The 26,040-nt window shown below is 48.4% G+C and overlaps 1 protein-coding gene across 1 annotated transcript in view; it reads left to right on the plus strand.

Annotated features, from left to right (window-relative positions):
• Window positions 1-846: 846 nt before the first annotated feature.
• The window catches only part of ANKRD23 (ankyrin repeat domain 23), a 212,807-nt gene continuing 187,613 nt past the window's right edge, over window positions 847-26,040 (plus strand). The window contains exon 1 of the mRNA XM_069620262.1: window positions 847-978. Within this exon, the coding sequence (XP_069476363.1) occupies window positions 952-978 (27 nt within the window). The 5' untranslated portion in view covers window positions 847-951. The remainder of the gene's footprint in view (window positions 979-26,040) is intronic.

The raw sequence follows: 26,040 nt of genomic DNA on the forward strand, positions 1-26,040 counted from the left end.
ACACTTCAATTATGACGAGTTTTGATTATAAATGTCACTGCTTGTATGAAGATCGTTGGAGTTGAAGCGAGACGGACTATCACATCACTGCTGATTTCTATGACTCCCCGTTTTTTGTACTTGTCATTAAACTGACTCCCTTTGCCAAACCATTGAGTTGTCCTTATTGATTGGTGTTGGAGTAATAAATCTGCACCCTCATCCATCTCAAAGGTGCAGCTATCTCATCTTAAAGTACTTGGGAGCAGACCTCGGCTCTATGGGCCGGCCGGGGGTCTCCAGAGTACACACATGTTTCGGCCTAGTCGGCCCTCATCAGTGAGGTGGAGCTGTGCCTCTCTAAGAACAGTGAGCAAGGGGCCCACGTCTGGATTCCCTTAGTAACTTAGGGTGAGACACAAAGCTACTTAATATGCAAAACAAAGACTTGGTTGAGACTCTGCCAGGGGCCATCCACCCAAGAACAGGTCAATGGCCTGTGTTCGTGCTGGTAGAGAGACTCCCAGGCCCCCCCTTTGTTTTGCATGCTAAGGAATACATTTGTACTTATGAGCGCAAGGTTAGGATATGTGTCTGATAAAGGTACAAGGAATGGGTGCCTGTGCAAGACTTCAGGTTGCAAATGTTAGCGCCTAATTCAGGGCGTCTGTTTTCTGTGGTGAGCGATGAAACGTCCGTCTCAGGGAACGCTTTGGGATTTTCGCTGGGGAGGAGAACGGGGGGCGTCATTGAGTGTGCCTGTAATGGTTGGGGAGTCAGTGAATCTCTATGCTGGGAAGGCATAGAAGGCGTGCCTCGGCTTGGCTGTTGTTGTGCCAGGCGCAAGAGTGTCCTGGAAGAGGGCCATGGCTCGATTATAAAAGTAGGCTCGGCGAAGCGCGGGCCGCAGTGTCCACTCGGCGGTGCCCACCGTCCACACTTACCTGCGGGTGGTAGAAGGACCCGGGGGCAATGGAGTTACTGAGCATCCAGCAGCTGGTGAGTTCACCTCCCCGCGCCGGACATGTATTTTTTAATGTAGTGTGTGATGAGGGATTTATAGAGCGCGTGTTTCACCGCGGTCCATGGTCGGGGTTTGGGATTGGGGTTGGAGGGGGTGGGAAGAGGGGGGGCGGCGGCGGGCGCTGTGCCCAGGTTATCGAGGATGACTCAGGAATGGTTTATTCATTTGTTCTGCAGCGTGTAGTGTTACCTCACTGTGTTAACTCCCCCTTAGTCTACTTCTGTCACAGTGCATCTGTGTAGCTCTCGTTCATTTACCCCACCTCCCTTCTACCGCCATCCTCCCCGCGCCCCACACACACACTTTTTAATCAAGCGAGCTGCGGATAAGCCAACACAGGGCCTGCTGCAGAGTCGCCACGTTGCAAGAAAAATACGATGGTGTGTGTTTGTCCAATTCTGGAGCCCCATCTGGAGTATTAGGTCCAGATCTCAACACCGCATCTGATGTCAATGTGGCCTGTTCTGGAGGCCGCGTTAGAGTACACATAGCAGCACAGTGTTTACTTCTGAAGGACGCACGTGGACAATTACGCCTTCTTCTGGAGGCCTCCTCTGGAGTATTGTGCCCAGTCTGGATCCCACTTTCGGAGTAGTGTGCCAGGGCAGGGGGACTCGCCTGGAACATTTACTTCCGGGTGGCCCCGTCGAGTTTTGAGCCCAGTTCTGGATGCCGCATCTCAAGAAGCATGAAGGCAGGCTAGTGACCGGCGACTTAAGTGAACTGGGGGTTCAACAATCGAAGCCGCTGTGTGCACACTGGATGGGATGGCAGCAGTTTGGGTGGTCGGGGGAGGGAGGGGGGCAGCAACACCAGGGCCTGAAAGGCGCAGGAGGGGTCATATTTCTTCACCCAAAAGTCAAATAAAATATGGAACAGCCTCTCGCAGAAGGGATGGAATCGTACACTGTCGATAAATGATAAAAGCCTGTGTCGCAGCGCGCTGGCGAGTATTAGCAAGGGTAAAGCTGGAAACCGCATAGGGTCTGTGCGCAAAGAGCAGGTAGTGTATGGCCTTGCCACACTCTTTATGTTGGGTAGAGACAGAATGGGACACCCGACATACACACACCTTCAAAGACACAGACACAGACACAGACACGCATCCCGCACACTCGCCCATACACCGGCACCCCTAACCAAGACAGACACACTCTAATCAGACGCCCTCATAAAGAGACATCCCTTGATAATCACTGATACATTACTACAAAACGAGATGCATACACTTCTGGTAAGGCAGGCACTCCCATAAGCACAGAAACACCCCTAACCAAAACACACATACTTCATTCCCAGAAATACCTTTGCGCACAGGCTCCCACTCCATACAGCCACCCCTACACGCACACGCATACACACCCCTATACACACCCTGTACCCTCCCATATACACGCGCCTTTGTACACACACTCCTTCCACCTGTACTGGTAGCTACACCTTTTATACGTATCTATATACAGACACACACTCTGCAGTTGGCGCACGACACACTCTTCCGCTCAGACACTCACAGACACGGGTATGCTCGGACACAAGTCCCCCACCTCGAGTGTGCATGTTGTCGTGGAGCTGTGTTTGCTGTTGGCCACACGGACCTTTACTCGTTCGGAGGTCCGGCAGACCGCTACCCGCCCCACCCCCCACCGCTTCCCCCCGGTGGGGGGAAATCCAGATTATAAATAGGGTGAGTTTTATATTGGGAGGTGGCAGGCGCCATCGACAGGTGCCGGCGCACAGAGGCACGCTGGGCACGCAGACACACACCAGTGCATCCTCTGAGCGCACGCCAGGTCCCCAGGGGAGCCGTGGATAGTGGGGGCGGGGAGAATCACCCACTGCCGAGATCTCTGCACCGCCTGCTGGCCGCAGGTCTTAATTACAGAACGATAGCTCAATAGACAAGGCGTCTGCTGCAGATGTCTGTTTGAAATATACACTGCCTAGTGAGGTCAGGGGGCAGTGCTCAGCCCTTGCTCCTGCTTTCTCTCCTCCTCTCCCCGGCTGAACTCCTGTCTGAAACGGACACTGCACTGGTCACCTGGCCACCACCCTCTGATCTGGGCCCAGGTCCCCTCCGCCGCCAGTTGCACACCTGCACTGCCTCCCTGGCAATCCCCGCACTTGGGGACTGTTTCTGTAGTCCTACAGTTCCCTACCAACACCTGATATCTGCACCTACCCTTGCACTTTCCACCAGCAGGCCACACTTTTTACTTATTGCTTTTATTTATTCTATTTATTTTACTGTCCATCGCATGTACTGCACTGTCCCCTCCCCCTAAACCCCCGCACTTTTCCCCATCCCCTGCACTTGCGCGATCTCAAATGACACCTGGCCTAGTAAGATCACTGTCTCTGTCTTCCCTTGTGTATAGGCGCGTTATAAATGCCATGAGTGGTTCACGCGTGCCACACGTTGTTATCTCGGTAATTTAGCTCAGTGGGTTAATGTGCCAGACCTGTATGGGGATCATTGAGTAACTTGCAGGCCATAGGTTCCAATTCTAGTATGATAGCTCATTAGCATTCAATCTACATTTTGCAGGTAGGTGCCTGTGTATGTGTGTGGAAGGGGGAGGAGCGAGAGGTGTCGATCTGGGCAAAGAGGCTTGTTCCAGTGAAATGTTATAGAGGACACTGTTTACATACAAAGAAGCTGATTTTCTTTGGGGTATAACGTTACATCCCATTTTCATTCATTTGTATGGTGGAGAGGAGGGGCGGTAAGTAACTTGCGTTTCCGCTGCCTTCCTTCCTCTCCGCCATACGAATGCCCCAGCAAGCGACTCCATAGGGATCCATTGTAAACGCGCGAGCATGGTAGGCAGCGTTTACTCATTTGCACTGCAGAGTGAAAATGAGCAGGGAAAAACAGCGCAAAGTGAGCCCCAAACCCCTCTTTGTTGTATCAATGGATTTAAATATTTAAATAAAGTCACCAGTCAATAGTGCTAATTTATGACAGACGTTTAGCTTGCTAATATACATGTGGTTAAGAAAATGGTTAAGAAAATGCGATTTTCTACAAAAAAGGCACCCCTTTTTTTGGTGTGTGTCCAACACAGCTCCAATCACCTAATCATGCACAAGCCACGGACGTCATTCGTTTTTTAATTGTATTTTTGAATGTAAGTTCCTGGCCTGTGGCCAGCACCATGTGGCTCTTTGTTTCTGGAGTGACTGGCTTTCTTGTCCAGGCCACTTAAAGAAAACATGGGGTTCCACAAGTGTAACACTTCGAGCAGTGACCCTACACAAATAATTTGTCTTTCTGGAATTCTATACAATAATTGCTAGACTCATTCAAGTTTTATTTTAAGCACCTTTCAGGGGGTGAGTCACTGATTTAGTCTGTTCTAAAACACCTCAACTCAGCCTTTCATCCTTCTGAGGTCAATAAATGAGCTCCAACACAAGTTCGGTGATAGTGTATGTATATCTGTTCTATATAAGGCGCTTAGGCGCAAGTGCTATATAATAACACATCATCATCATTTGGCCTTGGACGTCTGCTTGCATTCACAGTAATTTGGTAATATGGGCCTATACACATTGATATTAAGGTTACATATGGTCATCCATTCTTGTATGAAATGTATATCACGTTATAGTGATGTCGTAACCATATGTTGCGTAGTGTACTTGGGAACAATGCTATGTGATGCCACTTCATGTTTTGTGGAAGTGGTGAAACATTGTGTCCCATCGCTTCCCGTGATGTCACTTCAGGGTGGGGTCAAATGACATCACATCCTGTGACGTCATCAGCGGTCACGGGTCGTGTGACACAAATAAACATATTTTGGCAATCATGCCTTCCCTGGTGGGCCGTACCGGGTTGTTACAGCCCATTTTACCGGTGTCCTTTCCTAGGATTCCTTCTCTTGTAATGTGTCATTTCCTTTGATGCCTTTGAGTGTCCGAGAGTAAGGTCACTTTCAGTGATGTCAATTACGGCATCCCTTTTATTGTTTGCTTCAGGGTGAGACTCCCAAATCCTAGGACCAGCCCTAATAAAATAGCCAGTGCACTTTCTCCTGTATTATGCCGCCTAACTTTTCGGATTCGCCTGCCTGCCTGATTGAGGCACTGCGAATTCATGGAGTGCCTGCATTTGGAATTGCACACGCGTCAGGGAGAAACTCTAATCTTTTCTCTCTCTCTGATTCGTTGGGCATATTGACCAATCGCATTTAAGAGGACAGGGTTTTTATTTGTAAATAAAACATCTTTCCAGGACCAGCCCTTTCTTTCTTCTCAGGTGGTGCCGGATCTACCCTGGCGATCGCTTTCTGCTTGCTACTACCGCCGGCGGCCTGCCTGCGTCTTTCCATTCACTGAGCAGTGCCGCCGATCCAGCGCATTCTCTCTTCTCTTCTCTATCTGTTTCGCTCTGCTGTTCAAAAACGTGAAGGGAGGGACTCTGGGGCTTCAGCATTTTGGAGGAAGAGCAAGCACTGCTGGCTCCTAAGGCTTCCCAGCGAGGGGCCCTAGCTGAAACATTTCTGGGGATGCTTGTGGTATTGTGCAGAAGGGATGTGACCCAGCAGTTCGAGCTGGACTGCCCCTTTGGGTGTGGACCCAAGCCTTATTTGCATATTGTCTTTCCCCTTTCTGCAGTGGCTTGGCTGGTGAAGAACGATGGCCTGGAGGGTTGCCCAGAGCAATTGCCAGAGGTTTAAGATTAATTCTAAACCTTCCAACCATCACCTCTTTGTTTTTGCTGGGTTCCCATGGCCAAGCGTGCGTTGCCTGGCTGATAGGCAGGCTACACCAGGTTGGAACTCCAAGCCGCCACACTTACATGGCTTGATATGATCTACATGTGTGTTCTGGCTCGGCTGCACAACAAGCAGCAGCATTCTCAGCTCTGTAAGCTGTTGGGGCATAGCTACCAATCAGACCACATGCAGAAGGCAGGCCCCTGTTGGCAGAATGCTGCCTGCCAACCCTGCTAGTACAGCAACTCTGGAAAACCCCAATGCCTGCATCACTAGCTAGCAGAGAAGGTAGCCACGCCCGTTCTTGCACAATGATGCACTATTTTCTGCATCTCCCCACCATGTCGCTGTTCTGTCTCCTCATCATTCCTTTGCATGCTTGTCTGTCTTGTCCAGACCACTTTAGATCACCTACCTGGACTACGGTCCCCGAGGGCTTTCCTACCACAAAGCGCTTCGAGGCCATAAAAATGGGACAAGGGGCTATATGAATGATTACTACAATAGAATACAATACAAAACAATACATTACCATGGATTCAGGTCTGCTTACCTTATATAGTATGTTCCCATGTCCGTTAGGCGATCAGTTCTATGTCTAAATTCCACCCGTTGAAGGCCACATACCAACATGGTAAGGTTTATTATGCTTGTTTGTTGCAGCCTTCAACGGGTGAGAAAATTGCCATTTTGAGGGGAGACAACCCCCCCATCCCGAGACCCCAACCTTTCCCCAACTTCTCCTGCATTGGCAGGATTTAACTTTAATCGTGGGGTTTCACCACTCGAGCCCTCATTTTGCTCGCCCTGCATCCTTCCTTCCCTGCCACACACATAGCACCCCCGCCCTCACATACACACAGTGGTGGAAATGGAAAAAATGTGGTGGGGATCCCACAAGGTCCAGGGTGGGGGAGGAGTTTGGGGGGCACTGTGCCTGAGGAGCGTGGTCTAGAGGGGGCGGAGCTGGTAGTGGACATCCGATCAAATTAATCTTTGGGCCTAATTCACAGAGCGTTTCCCACGGGGGTTTTGTCATTATAAAACGCTTCTGTGAATTGGGGCATATATTTGGTTCATAAATGTTTTTGCATCCAGCAATGCTGGAATACAAAAAAATAAATAAATATAAAAATAAGAAAGAAGTGCCCGCGACGGCTGCATTGCCTTTTACCGCCGGCTTTGGTACTGGTGTGTACTGCACAATGCTTGCTACATGTACAGCTGATTCCTTTCAGTTGTACATGTAGCGAGCATTGTGCATTACACACTGGTGCCAAAGCCGGCGGTAAAAGGCAATGCTGCCGTCGCAGACGCTTTTCTTTTTTTTTTTTTTTTAGTATTCCAGAATGGTTCATGGGCTTGGGCAGCTGACTCTGGCCAGATCCCGAGATCCGGCTACACATCTGGTGCTGGATCTTGGATCCGCCGAGAGCCGGCCCAATGACCAGCACTGCATACACACACATAGAGGTGGGCGAGCCTGGTGTGGCCCGGCTCAAACGGGGACTCCAGCCCGACCCTCGTTTCGGGCCGGTGTTAGCATGCCCACATCATTATGTGGGTTGGCCGCCGTTGCGGCCAGGGCACGAGACGCGCCGGACATGACGCAGGGGATGGGGAGGGGCAGGTCCGGGGTTGCGGCAGTTGCCGCTTGTTAACGATTAAAGAAGATTGCAAAAATACATCACGGCTCCGGCGTGTCATTGGGAGTGGGCTTCGACCGTACCCCGCATCTGGGCACCCTTATAGTAATGGCGACGAGGGCTCACGGACCCCGTCCGTGTTGGTGCGAGGTCTGCCGGCGGGCAGTTTAACACATCGGCGCACCTCGATTGCACGGCCCACCAGCCCCACACCCTCCCAGGCACAGGTGCACACAGGAGGTCCTGCAGCGACAGCGACTCAACATAGTCCCATACTCACTCTACACGTGAATAACACCCCGCTCAAATTTTTTATAGATACAGGAGTGACGGTCAATATCATCAGCGAGCAAGCCTACGAATCGCTCACACCCCCACCTAAAGTCAAAAAAGCGGTTGTGGACATATATCCCTATGGCGCCACAACACCCCTACCGTGCAAAGGCACGATCACGGCATGGTGCACCCACAAGGAACACGCAGCGAAAATACCCTTGCACATTCTGACAACAGAGGCTAACAGCGGGTGCATTCTAAGTTTTCGAACCGCCGTGGACAGGGGCATCGTACACATTTTATACCAGCTGATGGCCCATAAATACTTTGCCAAACCAGAGGCAATTGAATTAACCTTCCCAAAACTATTTGCCGGACTCGGCAAACTGAAAAATCGTAAAGTACACCTCCACATTAACCCGGCTGTCCAGCCCGTGGCTCAACACTATCGCGGCATTCCCATCAATATCCAAAGACAGGTGGAGGAGGAACTCGACAAACTTATCAAAATGAACGTCATTGAACCAGTATCAGTCCCCAGACCCTGGGTATCACCCATCATCCCCGTGCCCAAGAAGTCACCAGATGAGTCCATACGCCTGTGTGTCGACATGCGCAGAGCCAACATGGCCATCGAGAGAGAGCGGCATCAAGCACCCAGAATCACTGACATGATTCACCTGCTGCACTGGGCAAAGATCTTCTCGAAGCTTGATTTGACAAAGGGATATCATCAGATCGAAATAGCACCAGAATCCTGATACATCACCACGTTTGTGACCCACCTCGGCCTGTTTCAATATAAACGCCTACGTTTCGGCATCTCATCAGCCGCGGCAATCTTTCAAGAGGAAATTCGGAGAGTGATTAGACATGTCCCAAACTATTTAAATTATTCCGACGATGTTCTAGTGTATGGCAAAACGCAACAGGAGCACCGCATGGCACTTCACAGGGTGTGTCAGGCACTAGAGGAAGCGGGATTGACGCTAAACAAATCAAAGTGCAAATTCTCAAAACGATCCCTGAGGTTCTTTGGCCACATTTTCTCGGACAAAGGGATGAGACCGGATCCGGACAAAGTAACAGCACTCAATGTGGCCACCCTACCCGAGAACACGACAGACCTGCGCTCGTTCTATGGTTTGGCTAGTTACTGCTCTAGATACCTGAAGGACTACGCCTCGCTGAGCAATCCCCTACGACTACTCACATGCAAAGACACACCATTCGTATGGCCCAAAGACTGCCAAAAGGCATATGAGGCGATCCGCAACGCCATATCCCAGGCGGAAGACATGGCATACTTTGATGCCCGACGGGACACCGAGATAATTGTGGATGCCAGTCCCGTAGGTCTCGGCGCAATACTGACACAAATAGACCCGACGGAGCCACGTAACATGTACATCGTGGCCTATGCCAACAGGAGTTTGACCACCACGGAACAGGCGTACTCGCAGGCGGAAAAAGAAAGCCTAGCGGTGGTGTGGGCTTGCGAGTACTTTCATCTATTTCTATTCGGGAAGGAATTCACCGTAATCACCGACCACCAGGCCCTGCTCACCATCTACGGTGACCCCAAAGCGAGGATGCCACCGAGAATCGCCAGATGGGGTCTACAGCTACAGGACTATAAATTCACAATAAAACACTGCCCCGGTAAGGGAGGGAACCCGGCGGACTACCTGTCCCGTCACCCCACAGCCTCAACCGCATCCCAACCATCCATCGCAGATGCATACATAAACTATGTGATCTACCACCTCCAACCACTGCCGGTGGAATGGGCGGAACTGTCTGCCCAGTCGGAAGCGGACCCAGCCCTCCGAATAGTAAGACACTGCCTACAGATAGACTGCCTACAGACAGACAGAAAACCTCTCATGAGGCAGCAGGCTAAATCAGAAACAGAAGTGACACGTGAAGACGTCAGGTGGCTGGACCAAGTCCGAGATGAACTAACAGTGGTGGAAGACCACTTACTGCTAAAGGGATGCAAGGTTGTCATCCCACGAACTCTCAGTGAATGAATAGTACACCTGGCTCATGAAGCTCATCGCGGGGTGGTGGCAACAAAGCGTCTGCTGCGACAGAAGGTGTGGTTCCCACAACTGGACCGCATAGTAGAAACCATCGTGGGAGGCTGCCACATATGTGCACAGGTGGCTCCACCACCACACCCAAACCCACTACAGACATCACCTCTCCCAAAACAGGTGTGGGAAGAACTCGCAGTGGATTTATTTGGACTGCTGAGCGATGGCTCTAACGTAGTAGTGCTCATGGACGAACACTCAAGATTCCCAGATGCACAAATTGTTGAAAGCAGTGCAACCTCAAGCGTCATCCCAGCACTCGACAGGATGCTGTCAGCATATGGCATTCCCAAAGTTATAAAATCGGACAACAGTCCCACGTTCGTCAGCCATGACTTTCAAAGGTTTGCCAAATACATGGGTTTCCAACATCGCAAGATAACACCTCGATGGCCACAGGCAAACGGCATGGTCGAGAGGTTCATGGCCAGTATCAAGAGGACTCTACAAATCGCCCACATTCAAAACAAGCCGTTCGAGCAGGCCCTCAACCAACTGCTCAGGGAATACAGGCATACGCCCCACAGCACGACAGGGATATGCCCTGCGGACTAAGTGTTCAGAAGAGCAATTACCACATGACTACCGGAAGATCCCCGGCCAAAGGAACCCACAGCCCTAGAGCATGAGGCCAGAGTCAACGACGAAGCGAGCAAGGCAAAGTCAAAAGAAAGCACTGATAGGAAGAGGCGTGCCCGTGAAAACATCATGCAACCGGGTGACGAAGTCTGGCTCAAACAACCCGAGAGGAAAGAGGAAGCCACCTTCACACCCACACCCCTCATCGTAACGCACACCAAAGGCACAATGGTCACAGCTCAGAGAAATGACTGTTCGTCTGTGACAAGAAACAGCTCGCATTTCAAACGAGTGATACCCCACCAGGGAGACCGCTGGGAAGGAGACTGAGACAGCGAAGAGGACAGAGTTCACGAAGAGTCATACCACAGAGACGGGGAAGAGTCCGAAAGAGAGGAAGACGCTGCTACAACAGTGTCTGAGAGGGCTACCCCGTGCAGGTCAAGGTGCCCCCAGAGGAGCCGTATAAAGCCACTTCGCCTCATAGAAGAAATGGGGTAAGGACTTGTGATGATGAACTTGCATGTTAAAAAGGGGGGAGATGTTAGCACGCCCACATCGTTATGTGGGTTGGCTGCCGTTGCGGCCAGGGTGCGAGACGTGCCGGACATGACGCAGGGGATGGAGAGGGACGGGTCCGGGGTTGTGGCAGTTGCCGCTTGTTAACGATTAAAGAAGGTTGCAAAAATACATCACGGCTCCGGCGTGTCATTGGGAGTGGGCTCCGACGGTACCCCGCATCTGGGCACCCTTATAACAGCCGGTAAACCCAGACGCCACAGGCCTACCATCCACACGACTGGCGCTGATAAAAAAAAAGCAGCTCATCTCACGCTGCATGCTGCAGGCCCGCCCACACACCGCCCTCCAATCCATGACTTCCTGTCCCGACCCCAGACAACATGATTGGCTGGGGGCAGAACAGGAAGTCACTTGATACAGGAGACAGGCGTGCAGCAGGCAAGCAGCAAGAAAGTAATGTAGGCCCCACCCTATCTGACTTTTTTCAGCATTAATTTCCATTTAGACCGCGCTGCACAGGCAAAATGGAAAGAAATGCCCAAATATGAAAAACAAAACTTTCTGGCCCTGATGCCGGCTCGGGGTGCCGAGAGGCCACCAGGGCCCCGTTTATTTGTTTCATGTATGGATATTTATATCGATTTAATGGAAAGAAATGCCCAGCTACGAAGAAAACAAATCTGGCCCTGATGGCAGTTCGGGTGCCCGAGAAGGCACCAGGGCCGCGTTTATATTTTAACATTTTTCAGGAGGAGAGAGGGATTTCATGGGTCAGCCTGTGGTGGGCTCCTAGAGCCAGGCCTGACCCCCAGGCTCGGCCCTACCCATGAAATCCCCGGCTCCCACAGCTCTACACACACAAACATCCACACACACTTACCTGCTGTCCGCGCCCTCTTCTTCCCTCTTCAGCCCCTGCATGCACTCCTGTGTGGCGTGGGGTGGTGCTTGGCCGGCCTCAGCCAGTGCTGGGCTGGCCTACAGGGAACTCTATTGGTTTTCCCGGTGAGCCTCTGCACCCTGGGCCTTTTTAGTGTTGATGACCCGGTTTTGTGCTCTTTTGGCACTCCTTCCCAGTTACCACAGGCACTGCCTCTGTATCTCTATTCATCTTCCATAGGCCTGTAGTAGATTATTTGTTATACAAATGTATTATGTCCGTTTATTGTTATGTCGAACTACTTTTTAATCTCTATTATTGAGAAATGTTCATATAAATGCACTGTTTGGCCCCATCTTTCCAAAATCCATGGGGCGGAAAACCACCCAAATCCCTACATAGAGGAGTTTGGTTTGCTTGCTAGATTCACTTGAGTTTTTTTTTACTGGGGGCCACTTTGAAAACATTTCCAGGGCCACTTTTGGTTCCTAGTCGTAGGCAAAAGGCGGTATACCTGTTGATCACCCTCTGTATTCTGCATCTACAATCCTCATCCATAAAGAACTTTGTCCCAGCTTGGCTGGTCAGAAGGAATGTATGTCCAACACTGCGGCAGAAGGAGAATCGAATGTTGCCTGTAATCTCGGTGGCCAAAAGGAATGTCCAACACTGCGACAGAAGGTAGACCGAATGCTGCCTGTAATCTCGGTGGTCAGAAGTAATGTCCAACACTGCGGCAGAGATGGACCGAATGCTGCCTGTAATGTCGGTGGTCAGAAGTAATGTCCAACACTGCGGCAGAAGGTGGACTGAATGTTGCGTGTAATCTCGGTGGTCAGAAACAATGCCAAACTCTGTGGCAGAAGGTGAATCGAATGTTGCCTGTAATCTCGGTGGTCAGAAAGAATGTCCAACACTGTGGCAGAAGGTGAACCGAATGTTGCCTGTAATCTCTGTGGCCAGAAGGAATGTCCAACACTGCGGCAGAAGGTGGACCGAATGTTGCCTGTAATCTCATGGTCAGAAGCAATGACCAACACTGCAGTAGAAGGTGGATCGAATGTTGCCTATAATCGCGGTGGTCAGAAGGAATGTCCAACACTACGGCAGAAGGTGGACCGAATGTTGCCTGTAATCTCAGTGGCCAGTAAGAATGTCTAACACTGCGGCAGAAGGTGGACTGACTGTTACCTGTAATCTCAGTGGCCAGTAAGAATGTCCAACACTGCGGCAGAAGGTGGACTGACTGTTGCCTGTAATCTCGGTGGTCAGAAGCAATGGCCAACACTGCAGCAGAAAGTGGAACAAATGTTGGCTGTAATCTCGGTGGTCAGAAGCAATGCCCAACACTGTGGCAGAAGGTGGACCGAATGGTGCCTGTAATCTCGGTGGACAGAAGGAATGTCCAACACTGCGGCAGAAGGTGGACCGAATGTTGCCTGTAATCTCGGTGGTCAGAAGCAATGCCCAACACTGCGGCAGAAGGTGGACGGAATGTTGCCTGTAATCTCAGTGACCAGAAGCAATGGACAACGCTGCGGCAGAAAGTGGACCGAATGTTGCCTGTAATTTTGGTGGCCAGAACGAATGTGCAACACTGTGGCAGAAGGTGGACCGAATGTGTCCTGTAATCTCGGTGGCCAGAAGGAATGTCCAACACTGCGGCAGAAGGTGGACTGAATGTTGCCTGTAATCTCAATGGTCAGAAGGAATGTCCAACACTGCGTCAGAATGTGGACCAAATGTTGCCTGTAATCTCGGTGGCCAGAAGGAATGCCCATCACTGCAGCAGAAGGTGGACCGAATGTTGCCTGTAATCTCGGTGGTCAGAAAAAATACCGAACTCTGTGGCAGAAGGTGAATCAAATGTTGTCTGTAATCTCTGTGGTCAGAAAAAATGTCCAACACTGTGGCAGAAGGTGGATCGAATGTTGCCTGTAATGTCTGTGGCCAGAAGGAATGTCCAACACTGCGGCAGAAGGTGCACCGAATGTGGCCTGTAATCTTGGTGGTCAGAAGCAATAACCAACACTGCGGCAGGTGCATCGAATGTTGCCTTTAATCTCTGTGGTCAGAAGGAATGTCCAACACTGCGGCAGACGGTGGACGGAATGTTGCCTGTAATCTCGGTGGTCAGAAGGAATGGCCAACACTGCGGCAGAAAGTGGACTGAATGTTGCCTGTAATCTTGGTGGCCAGAAGGAATGTCCAACACTGCGGCAGAAGGTGGACTGAATGTTGCCTGTAATCTCAATGGTCAGAAGGAATGTCCAACACTGAGTCAGAAGGTGGACCAAATGTTGCCTGTAATCTCGGTGGCAAGAAGGAATGCCCAACACTGCCGCAGAAGGTGGACCGAATGTTGCCTGTAATATCCGTGGTCAGAAACCATACCGAACTCTGTGGCAGAAGGTGACTCGAATGTTGTCTGTAATCTCTGTGGTCAGAAGGAATGTCCGACACTGTGGCAGAAGGTGGAGCGAATGTTGCCTGTAATCTCAGTGGCCAGAAGGAATGTCCTACACTGCGGCGGAAGGTGGACTGAATGTTGCCTGTAATCTCTGTGGTCAGAAGTAATGTCCAACACTGCGGCAGAAGGTGGACCAAATGTTGCATGTAATCTCAGTGGCCAGAAGGAATGTCCAACACTGCGGCAGAAGGTGGACCGAATGTTGCCTGTAATCTCGGTGGTCAAAAGGAATGTCCGACACTGCTTCAGAAGGTGGACCGAATGTTGCCTGTAATCTCGGTGGTCAGAAGCAATGACCGACACTGCAGCAGAAGGTGGACCGAATGTTGCCTGTAATCTCGGTGGTCAGAAGCAATGCCCAACACTGCGGCAGAAGGTGAATAGAATGTTGCCTGTAATCTTGGTGGTCAGAAGGAATGCCCAACACTGTGGCCGAAGGTGGACCCAATGTTGCCTGTAATCTCGGTGGTCAGAAGGAATGCCCAACATTGCGGCACAAGGTGGACCGAATGTTGGCTTTAATTTTGGTGGTCAGAAGAAACGCCCAACACTGAGGCAGAAGGTGGGCTGAATGTAATCTCAGTGGTCAGAAGGAATGTCCAACACAGCGGCAGAGGGTGTACCAAATGTTGCCTGTAATCTCGGTGGTCGCTAGGAATGTCCAACACTGCGGCAGAAGGTTGACGGAATGTTGCCTGTAATCTCGTTCCACTCAGTTGCACAGAAGGGCTATGTCCTGTTTTCTCATTTTGATGCATCATAATGGGTTGACGGGAATATAGCTGCTTATTCAGCTGTTTGCAGGACACTTGATCGGACCTAGTGAAAGGATTAACAGTGCCCCAAGCACCCATTTTGATGGTTATGGGGCCTAAATGAAGTCTTACCGTTTCTCCTGTTGTTTGCCCCGTAGACGGTGAACACTCGTGGCACCGGCCCAGCCTCCATCTCAGATCACTTTATTTGACAGGAGGATATGTGTTCTGCCCAGCCAGTTTGGCCACCAGAGATTGAAGTGTAAAGTACTGACGAGAGCCAAAAGAATATGAATTTCCAAGATGGCTGCCGCCGATCACCAGAGAGCCTTGTGTACCGCAGATTTCTGCTCAACAAGAAAAGGAGCACATCTCTTTCCTTTGCCCTGTGATGCTATACTGAGTGATGTTAGGCCAAGTCATGCTATTGCAGGGTACTCCCTGCCAAGGTGCAAACTGAGGGCCTTAGATGTGTAGTTCACTCCCCAGGGGCTCCCGTCAGACTCCCACCGACCCCTCACAGTCCCCCCAACCATAGCAACTTTCAGGTTTAGTTAGGACTGATTAGCTGCTCACCTCCCGCAGGGGCTCAGACAGGCTGAAAACAAGGATGTGGAAGGTTTCCTCAGCATTGCCGGTGGTTCATACTAATTCAAAACCTTTCACCCATCATCTTTTTGTTAATCCAAGGGATCATGACACAACGCAGCTGGACACAGACCACACACTAGCAAGTGGCAATGCCAGCTTCACACCACATTGCAGATGTGAGACCAGGCTGACCAGTACCAATAAACATGCGCACGTTGTCTTTAAATTCCGTAATATTGTGGGCAAGGCAAGTAGCCCAAGCTGCTTTAAAATGCACGATTTACTGCTCATTTGACATTCGTTGCCACAAACACAGGGGAAACACTGGCACCGCAAGGCCACTGGAGGTAGCCCCTCGCCACTATTTGAATGGTTAGCCCACCCCCCCAAAGTGTGTGGCTAGTTGCACCCCTGGTACGAGTAACAAAGTTGAAACATGTGCGCTTTAAAAAAAAAAATAACATGGACTGGTGCCCGCACTTGGGTGGCTCTGTTCATGATCTTTCCTTTTTAAAAGCAGAAGCCCTTTCTCTTAGAGTTATGAATGGGCACCAAGTGTTGCTGATTTTGTGCAATTCAGATGTATGCCTAAAAGTGGCTGATTGTCCAAAGCAACGCGAGGAATTGGACCTTTTCTATTGTCCATTTGATGATTCGCAGTTTTTTAAAATACATTTTACATATGTTTGTTATTTATTCATTTTAATGAGGAATATCCTAAAAAAACGTCAGGATCCGGGCCCTCGAGGCCTGGAGTGGGACACACTGATCCTTTCTTTCATCTCTCCCCTCTTCTGTTCCCTGCCTCCATGTGTCATGTCAGCTTCTTCCTTAGTGTCTGTTTCTTCCTTCCCCCTGTTATTTTCTTTATGCTTGCATCCTTTTCCATGTCTACCGTGCCCTCCTTTCCTCTCCTTTTTTGTCATTCTCTTTCATCTCAACTCTGCTTGCCTCACTTCTGCATACTTGCCAACATTCTGTGACCAAAAAGATGTAGGATTTTTCAAGTTTCAAAAATAATAATTTGCATAACAATGACATAACAAGAAAATACAAAACATACATTGTTGGCACCATTGAAGTATTCTAAAATACACAACCCATCAAACATCACAACATGGAAAGATGTTCAAATGTTAAAAATGTATAATTCTAAATGGTAAGTTAACACCAAATGCAATTACACAGAAGGTAATCACACAGAACTGGTAGGCAACGTTTGCCACTGCTCTCTAGCAGCAGCAGCTTGGGGAATAGATATGTATTCCTGCAGTGCAAGTTGAACACTGAATGCCATGGAGACAGATACCCCTTTTAGTCTGATAGGCAGATGCTATATGATGGTGTTATGCTCTGCCACTTGCCTTCACTGGTGGTTCACGTAAGGGTTGTACTGGCAAGAGTACAGGACAGAATCACGTAGCTGTCAGGTCAGTGTATTTGTCCTGCAGCCTGCTTTAAAGTCACATAAATTACCTCCCACTGTGAAAAGCAGTAGGATCTGTCACACAAATCTGTAGGTGGTAGGACTGCTTAAAAAGCTGTAGCCTACTGCCTAAATCTGTAGGGTTGGCACGTATGCTTCTGTTTCCTTCTTACTCTGGTCCCTACTTCCATATGTTTCCATCTTCCATCTCGCCTCTTCTTTCCTTCCGGCCCTGGTCGTTCTTCTCAGTTCATTTTTTCGGTCCTTACTTCTCTCCATTTCTATGTTCCCTTCTTCCCCCTCCTGGGACCACCTACCCTCTCAGCGATCCCCCTTGCCTCTCGCCAATCTATTTCTCTGATCCTTCTTCTTCGCTCCTCCTCTCTTTCCTTCCTTCTTTTTCCTTTCCCCCTTCCGGTCTGTCCCTTCCTCCGCCTCTGGTCTGTCCTCCCCTGTGACCCATTTCTTTCTGTTCAACCCCTTCTCGTTCTCCTATCTGCTCCTTCCATCTATCTTGTACCTTCGGTCTTCTGTTCCTCCCGTTTGCTGTGTTCCCTCCTTCCTTCTCTGTTGTTCCCTTCTTCCCTTTCCTGCCCTCACACCCCGCTACTTCCTTCCGCTTTCCCTCTTTATTGTTCCTTTTCTTTCTCATCAATCTATTCCTCTGTATTTCTCCTCTCTTGTTGATCCTCTTGCTTGCTCCCTCCCCTCCCTCCCTCCCCCGTTGGCCCCCCTCTCCTCTTTCGCCCATCTCCCCCCTTCTTTTTCTTTGCCTACCCCTCGTTCTTTCATTCCCTTTCTCATGCTCTTCTCTCCGGTTAGTATATTCCCTCTGTCAGGTTCCTAGTTTCTCGCTCTCTCCTCTTTACCCTTTCCTCTCTTGTTCCCCCTTCCTTCTCTTCTACTGTCCCCCCCCTATCTCCTGCCAAGCTGAAACATTGGCTTCTTCCAAACATTTTCCAGAACTAAGTGCAACTCTCTAACTATATGCCCTCTATCTACTCACCCAGGACGATATAAACATCTGGCGACCGTGATATCCAAAATAGCACAATTGTCTCAACCACAACTACTACCCTCACCTCTCAGAACTTAGCCAAGGCGTCGCCACACCCACGCACCCGGCAGGACACTCCCTTCTCCAAATCCAGCCAACATCTTTCTAGACCGTAAACTGCAAGGACCGCACCCTGTCTAAGGCCAGTTACCAATTACCCGGCCTTCCCCCCTACACATCACTTGGTACATTCACGCATGCCCTCCTCCGGGGCCCTGCTCGTTAAACCTCGCCTTCCTACTAACCAAGTGCCTGGAAGAGCAGGCTGTAGCCTTTAGCCCCGGCCTGCTCTTCCACCGAGCCAGCTACTGGCTGCTCTTCCACTGTGAAACAGGGATCGAAGTGAGCAGGAACGGTCGGGAGAGGTGTTCCACTACTTTCATTTTCTTCAGTTTACCATTCCTCCACTTTACGATCATATTCACCATTCTATTTAGAGGATTTGTCAATCATGTCCCTGTGCAAGTGTAAAGTTGTAATAGGAGCCTTAGTTACCAGTCACTTATATTGCAATGCCCCGGCTGCAACACCTTATCACATGTTGCACTGTGCTTCCGCCTACCCTCTCCCCTGCCGAGACCACAGTTCCACTACTTTTTTCGGTACACTTCTACCGCTGTTGTGAAAGCCAAAAATGTCAGCAAAGTGATGATGGCCAGGATGTGGGTACTCGTGAATACATTTGTTTTCGGTGTGATTCAAGAGTAAGTGGTATATTTAGCATGTTCTTGATTGGTTAAAGAATAAGTGAGCAAACACTTTTTTTTATATCGTGTACTAACAAAACATCTGAATGTAATGTATATTATCTTGTATATTGTAATTCGGATAGCCTTCTTGCACGTGTATCTGCAAGAAAAAGTGGGATTTGGTGAGGGTGAGGAGGGTAGAGGAAAACGCAGGGTGTAACATATACCTTTGATGAGTGCAGTTTGCAAGTACCCGAGTCCGGAGTTTGGCGTGGTTCTAAATGCTGGTGACACTTAGGTATACGTTTTGTCTAAAGGGGAAACCCCAATATGTATTACATGACAGCACTGGGGCACTGGAAGAGCGACTGGGGGTGAGCAGGTTGTAGGCCTAAAGATGAGGCAGGCTGTGCAATAATGAGCTCTGAGTGCACCTGCCAGGTTAATATGGTGGGGGTGGTGCTGCTACTCTGTGTACCCATTTGTGTGATGTAAGTGTGCTTGTTGCTTGCTCTGGCTTAGCCCTCTTATTGGAGGTTAGGGCTCCTTGAACCAGTTGAGTTCCAGTATGCCACTGAGCCAAGAGGGGAGGTTCGGTCATATTGTTATACATTGAAATTAGGTGTTCTTACTATTCTGCTTTACATTTCATGATGATTGTTGGTGAGTTTGGGTGTTTTATATCTGCTTGGGGGAAAGCATTGGGAGACTGCCCTGACTGTATGATTCCCGCGTGCGTCAGCGAGGCTGGCCCAAATGGGTCCCATCTCTATTAAGTCCTGATTTGTGAGATTGATGCTCTGATCGGTCGTTGAGTCCACTGTAGATGGGAGGCCAAACATGACCCTCATGCCCCCACACGACTCGCAACCCAAAGGCAGAGGAATGACATGTGCCTCACTCTTAGGCCCATCAACGCATGCCTCGATGTACAGCAGATGTGAGAAACTTTACTCGATTAGACAGCCGTTCAGACCATACCCAATTGATGATTTGGACGATATGGAAATTGTATCGATCGAGCAAGTCGACTGACTGCAAATCCAGAAATCAATGACATCATCACTGACATCACGAGGTAGCCGCACTTATACAAGAAGTACATATTCATACATTCATGAAGTTACACAAACATGTACACATTTTTTGCATATAGGCACAAAGCACATGCTTATGACCCACGTGGGTGGAGGACAGATACACGTAAATATCTTTATACTCATATCCTTCCTCAAAGCTGAAACCGCAAGATCAAAATAGTCATATGTTCAGCTTGCACATGCTTGACTGCTGCTAACATTGAGAGGCCATAAGGAACAATATGGAAGTTATAGGCCTCTGAAATGAATGACAGATGAGAGACAGGCCTCAGGAAAGGCTATCATGATCGCGGCAGCCAGATGCAAGGCACCCAGCCAAGGACAAGTAGAGACGGAAAGTTCCAGTTACCAAGACAATGAGCCACCTGCATAAAATCAGGCTAAAATCCTCGTAACTATAAACAAGACAGCTTCATTCTGTGGTCTCAACACACGTAACCCAGCTGAACAGGACAAAAACCATTTGATCGAGGTAGACAAAGAGGACTGTTCTCATCGAACAAGAGGGGAAAAGTTACAAGTGTTGACCACAAGCTCCTAACTGAATGCACTCTCCCAGACTTAGGTGATCAAAGTTGGCAGCATTAGGTAACACTTTGCACCTCCATGTTCATTCCCATTGCCTTGAGAAGGTACACTCAGGGCCTCATCACGAGTTGGCGGTAGCCCTTAAATGCGGCGTTAATGCTATTACTGCCACATTTAAGGGCTGGCCCTATTATGGGTTGGCCGGAAAATGTGGAGAAATCCTGCTTTCCGCCCATTTTGGGAGCTATTAGCACCATGAAAACCCCCATTGGTTCCAATCGCTACTCGTGATGCAGCTCTAATGGCACCAGACCGAGTGGTGATAGTATTGTTTGCGCTGGGGTTTGCCGGCGGTATTACCGCTGGGAAACCGACAGACTCCTGATGAGGCCATCAGTCTGGTAAAGGTCCAGGGCCCCACGGATGGGAGGACACATTCTGCCCAATGCAGATTCACCTTTCACATGGGGATATAATTTGTTGCAAGGGTCAGTGGTCTCTCTGCGACCCTGCACCATTGTAGACTGATACTAGTAGAGGTGGTCCCTGGAGGAGCCACTAGATATGGCTGTCCAATTGCAGAACTAACCTGTATATTTTCTATATGTAGCTCATCCAAACTTACTAATGTAAATGTGTGATAGGTTTCTGGGATGGAACCTAAACTTGTGATGTCACACCAGGATAAAAGTGGGTCACACATGCTTAGAAGACAAGAGCTCTGAAGGATACTTGTTTTTCTGGTGTGATACCTGTCATTTTGTTTGCTAATAAAAGACGCAATTTTGCCCCATGGCTGAGTCTTCTGTTCTTGTGGCGGGGAGTCTTTGATGGGCCGAAGTGTTCTCTGCTGATAATTGGGGTGACTGCTAGATTGCCCTGGCCACACCTATACAAAGTGGTAGCAGAGGACCGTTAATAGGATTTTTCAACAAGAAACCGTCTCGTCCTGCCGCATGCCCAAGGGGCTGTGTGGCCACCAGTGGAAATCGATATCTAAAAGGATGCGTATATGAAGAAGAGGTTGACAGGAGCTGCCTTTGGAGGAAAATTCTCGCCCGCTTTCTGTGGGACGCCTATCAGACTGGACGGCATAGTGGCAGGTTGTGGGACAGTCAGTGTCCGAAAGACCTCAACGGATCACAGATTGTAAGTATAGATTCAGCTATATGGCAAATTGGGGGGGTCACTTGGCATCTTTTGTTGATGTTTTTGTTTGATCGAAGGATATCTGTTTGTTATGCGGACAATTTGGGCGGTCAGCTTAGACAGCTTAGACAGTCGGTTTAGCTTGCGGATAAAAAAAAATTGAAAAAAATATATATAATAGTTTCCCTGCGAGTTAGGCAACTTAGCTTGGTTCATGGATGAATATATAATGGTTTACCTGGGTATACTGGTTAGCGGAAGAAGCTACCTTATATCGTGGAAGGTGGTTTCCTGATTTATCTCTCTGAGGTGCATTTCTATGGTTTATAGTCATAATGTCGAAAAAAAAATGTCGACAGACAAAAATGTCAAAAAAAAAATGTCGAAAATAATAATGTCGACATCCTATACTTATAATGTAAAAAGTCATTTTTTCGAAAAAAAAATGTCGACATTTTTTTTTTTGACATTATGACTATAAACCCTTAAAACTATCAACACCTCACCCAACACCCCCCTGCCACCCCCCCCCCCACACCCCACAACCACCCTTTCACCCCTCATACTCAACACATACCAATTATTTATTTATTTATTTATTTATTTATTTATTTATTCAATAATTAAATAAATAAAAATTGTATTTACTATGGGGGGGTCCCCCCCCAACCCCCCCTCACCCAACACCCCCCTGCCGCCCCCCCACACCCCCCCAACCACCCTTTCACCCCTCATACTCAACACATACCAATTATTTATTTATTTATTTATTTATTTATTTATTTATTCAATAATTAAATAAATAAAAATTGTATTTACTATGGGGGGGTCCCCCCCCAACCCCCCCTCACCCAACACCCCCCTGCCACCCCCCCATACCCCCCCAACCACCCCTCATACTCAACACATCATATATATATTTATTTATTTATTTATGCATACACTAAATTAATGTCGAAAAAATATCGAATAATGTCGACATTTTTGTTTGTCGACATTATTGTTTTTCGACATTAATTTGTCGACATTTTGACTGTCGACATTATTGATGTCGACATTATGACTGCACACCCATTTCTATAAGGCGACGCTATGGAAAAGGGACCACAAGATTCATTGGTTTACCCAGTTAGGAGACAGGAAGGCGGTCGTGTATATGTTATGTTGTGTTTGTCATTGGGTTTGGACAGTTCATAAGCAGACATGGTTTATAGTGATAATTTCGACAACAAAAATGTCGAAAGTCAAAATTTCGAAAAAAAAATGTCGAAAAAAAAAATGTCGAGTTTTTTTTCAATGCATTTTTTTTTTGAAATGGGGGGGTTCCCACCCAACCCCCCTTTTTTAATTTTTTTTTTAATTTTTCCCTTTTTTTTTAACTCCCGAACCCCTAAAATAAATATATAATTAAAAAAAACGAAAGTCGACATTTTTTTTTCGACATTTTTTTGTCGACATTTTTGTCTGTCGACATTTTTTTTTTGAAATTATGACTGCCCACCAGCAGACATATCTATGGAAAGATAGAGCATTGAACATTCTTCCTCTATAGTAGTAGTGACGTCACAGTGAGGTTGTTCAATAGGACTTGAGATGTACAAGAACGCTGTAGAACTTATTGGGTAGTTTGCTGATAGTGATTGAAAATCAGTGTTGTGCCATTTGGGTGAAGCTTGAGAAGCTTGTGAGTGGAGTTGTGATTTGAGCCCTCAGAGTGGAGAGCCGCAGAGGGCGGTATGCAGAGCACGCCTGGTTGTATGGTGGTGATCCGGAGAGGCTAAGAAAAGATTTTTCATGTTGTGTTGATTCAAATTGGATGTGTCAAAATCCTGATTTGAGGTCAAGTAAGTATTTATAAAGTGGTTTATAAAAGTAACGAAATGAGGAATACACCTCTTCAACCTATGTAGATGTCCCTCCCGCGGTATCAAGACAAAATATGCAAGTATAGCGCAGAAATGGACTTGTGACACGGAGGGCAAGTTAGCAAAGCCATGGTCCAAAGACGGAGGCTGTTCCAAATGTGTGCAGGAACAAATGACCACTTATTTGGAGGCAACTTACAAGGGGAGAAAACTAAGAAAACAATTGGCCATATTAGAGTTATTGAAAATGTTTCAGGACGAGGAAGGGGACTCAGTTTGCTGGCATTGGATGCTGAGCCGATGGGACATGGGGTACAAACAGTCCTCAGCTCCCCCTCCCCTCCTCCTCAAACAGCGGATGTAGACACAAATGTAGGGAGCTCAGTGAGAGGCAAGCAAAGCTAAAAGAGAATGACTTGGGGGGAAAAGAGTAGGCCAAGAATCGGTAGTGTCAAACGACTGGCAAGGCGGACAGATATTGCTCAAACTGGACGGGAAAACAGAAAGCAAGACAGGGCACGTGGGGAAGGAATTACAGAGCAGCAAAGACGCAGAGGAGGAAGCTAAAGAATAGGCAGAGATAATGGACGAAGTACATAGCAGGGAAAGGGAAGAAAAGGAGGAAAGTGAAAGACTGCAAAAAGAAAGGGAGCGTGTAGAAGAATGAGAAAAAGAGAAAAGGGAGAAAGAAAACGGAGAGAGCTAGAAGACACAACGAGGAGGAAAGGAGGTTAAAGATGAGTGGCTTGTATAAGAAAGCTGACTCAGAGAAAGAGAGGAGCACAGAAGCGAGCAAGACAGAGACGAGAGCCGAAAAAGGTGCTCTTTGAAAGTGATAGAGATTAAGTTGGAATTGCCACATTTAAATGGTGAGAATGGGGATGGTATATGAAGAAGCATAGGGGAACTCCATAGGAGCAGGAGAAACAGCACGACTGCCCCCGGGCAGACAGTAGTGCTGAACCCTCAGTGAGGGGGGAGCCATGGAGTTACAGATAGAACAAAGGGCAAACAATGGGAAGACACAACATTATGGAGACTTAGCTTCAGGGACGACAGAGAAGGGGACAGTGACAGTAGTATTGGGACCATGGTGTCAGACAAGGATTCACAGGGGAGTGAGGATGATGAGGAGAGAAGATACTCTCGCCGCTCCAGGGAAGCAAGCCCATATAGCGACACAATATGGGGAGGTGAAGAAAATATGGGTAGAGGAGAGGAGGACATTGAAGGGCGACTACTGCATCCCGGGGCTGGCTCACGGAGCGCAGACAATATCATTCCATATGCACAGAGGCTCAGGGCCCTGCCAGGACAGAAAGGCAGAGATGACACCAAAGACATGGGTAGACAGGACAGAGGGACGATACTGACACAGTTCCAATTATTGGAGAAGGGTGGTGGGTGACCTCAATATATGGCAGCAAATTGACAAAGACAATTTAAGATGCAAGCTACTTTCGTTAACTGCTGGGGCAGGCAAGTGGATTTATGAGATCAAAAGACTAACAGCAGAGACGGCATTAGCAGTAGGGAACATGACGAGTCTACTCTCAGCCATTCTTCTGGAGGTATCTGATGATGTATGGAAAAGAGCAGGGTATCTAGGAGTGACAGCACACAACATGACACATGATAGTGTGCCATTCAATAACTGCCAAGCAGCAAATGGCAAGCTCTAAGGGTACAATATCCAGACACTTCGGATATAAGCGCAATTATGGCATGCAAAATGCGTGAGGACGAAGACCCAATTCAATATGTTCAACAAATTCAAGAGAGATGGCATTTTGAGATGAGAGAACCGTGGGACAAAACAGTGGGGTTATTTTTTCACATTTTATGTGAAGGATTACCTGAGCAAGTACAAAAGCAGCTTAAGAAGCTAGTGGGGTTGGAGGCGAAACTATGGTCAGAAATTCATCTAACCACAGTGCACTATTGCAGGCTAATGAAAGAGAACGTGAGATAGAAGCATGAGCAGAGGAAACAAGAAGAAGTGAAGTTAGTGCATAAGAAATAATCTAAGTATACAATGCAAGGGACAATGTTAATGAGCGGAGGAGTAGTTGCTCAGCATGTGCAGAACTGACCACATATGATAGGGGAGGTTCTGCAGGATGAGGGGATATGAATCAGTGGCTGAGGGGACAAGGATGGATTCCTCTGGGAAGAGGGTTTGGACACCCAATGCAGCAGAACGTGTGGGGGTTTCATGGGGGACAGCAAAAACCAATGGGGGTCCCGCACAATGCTGGGTGTGCGGACAAATTGTCCACATATCACGAGTGTGCAGATACAGGGGTGGAATTCAACAGAATGGGGGAATACAGCAACAGCCCACATACCAGACAAAGCAGACTGATTATTATGCTCAAGAATACACAGAAGCGCAGATGTACGCACCACAACAGACACATACCCAGGATTTGCAAACGCAGCAGTACCAGCCCATGACACATGCATTATAAATACAGGAACACATACAACCAGCACAGCAGACACCGGCCCAACAGAGCATCATGAACACAACGCATGCAGGCTCCACAATGCTGACTCCCGGCCAAAAGCTGGAAGGGGTGACTGTTGTAAGGGGCAATCCATTCACTGGGATAGGAATCTCATTATATCCTCAATTGGACATCCCACAGACAGACATGATGTGTTCAATCCTATCTGTT

The sequence above is a fragment of the Ambystoma mexicanum genome, chromosome 10 (assembly GCF_040938575.1).
Source record: "Ambystoma mexicanum isolate Mex_15411 chromosome 10, UKY_AmexF1_1, whole genome shotgun sequence".
In the NCBI taxonomy this organism is placed as follows: domain Eukaryota; kingdom Metazoa; phylum Chordata; class Amphibia; order Caudata; family Ambystomatidae; genus Ambystoma; species Ambystoma mexicanum.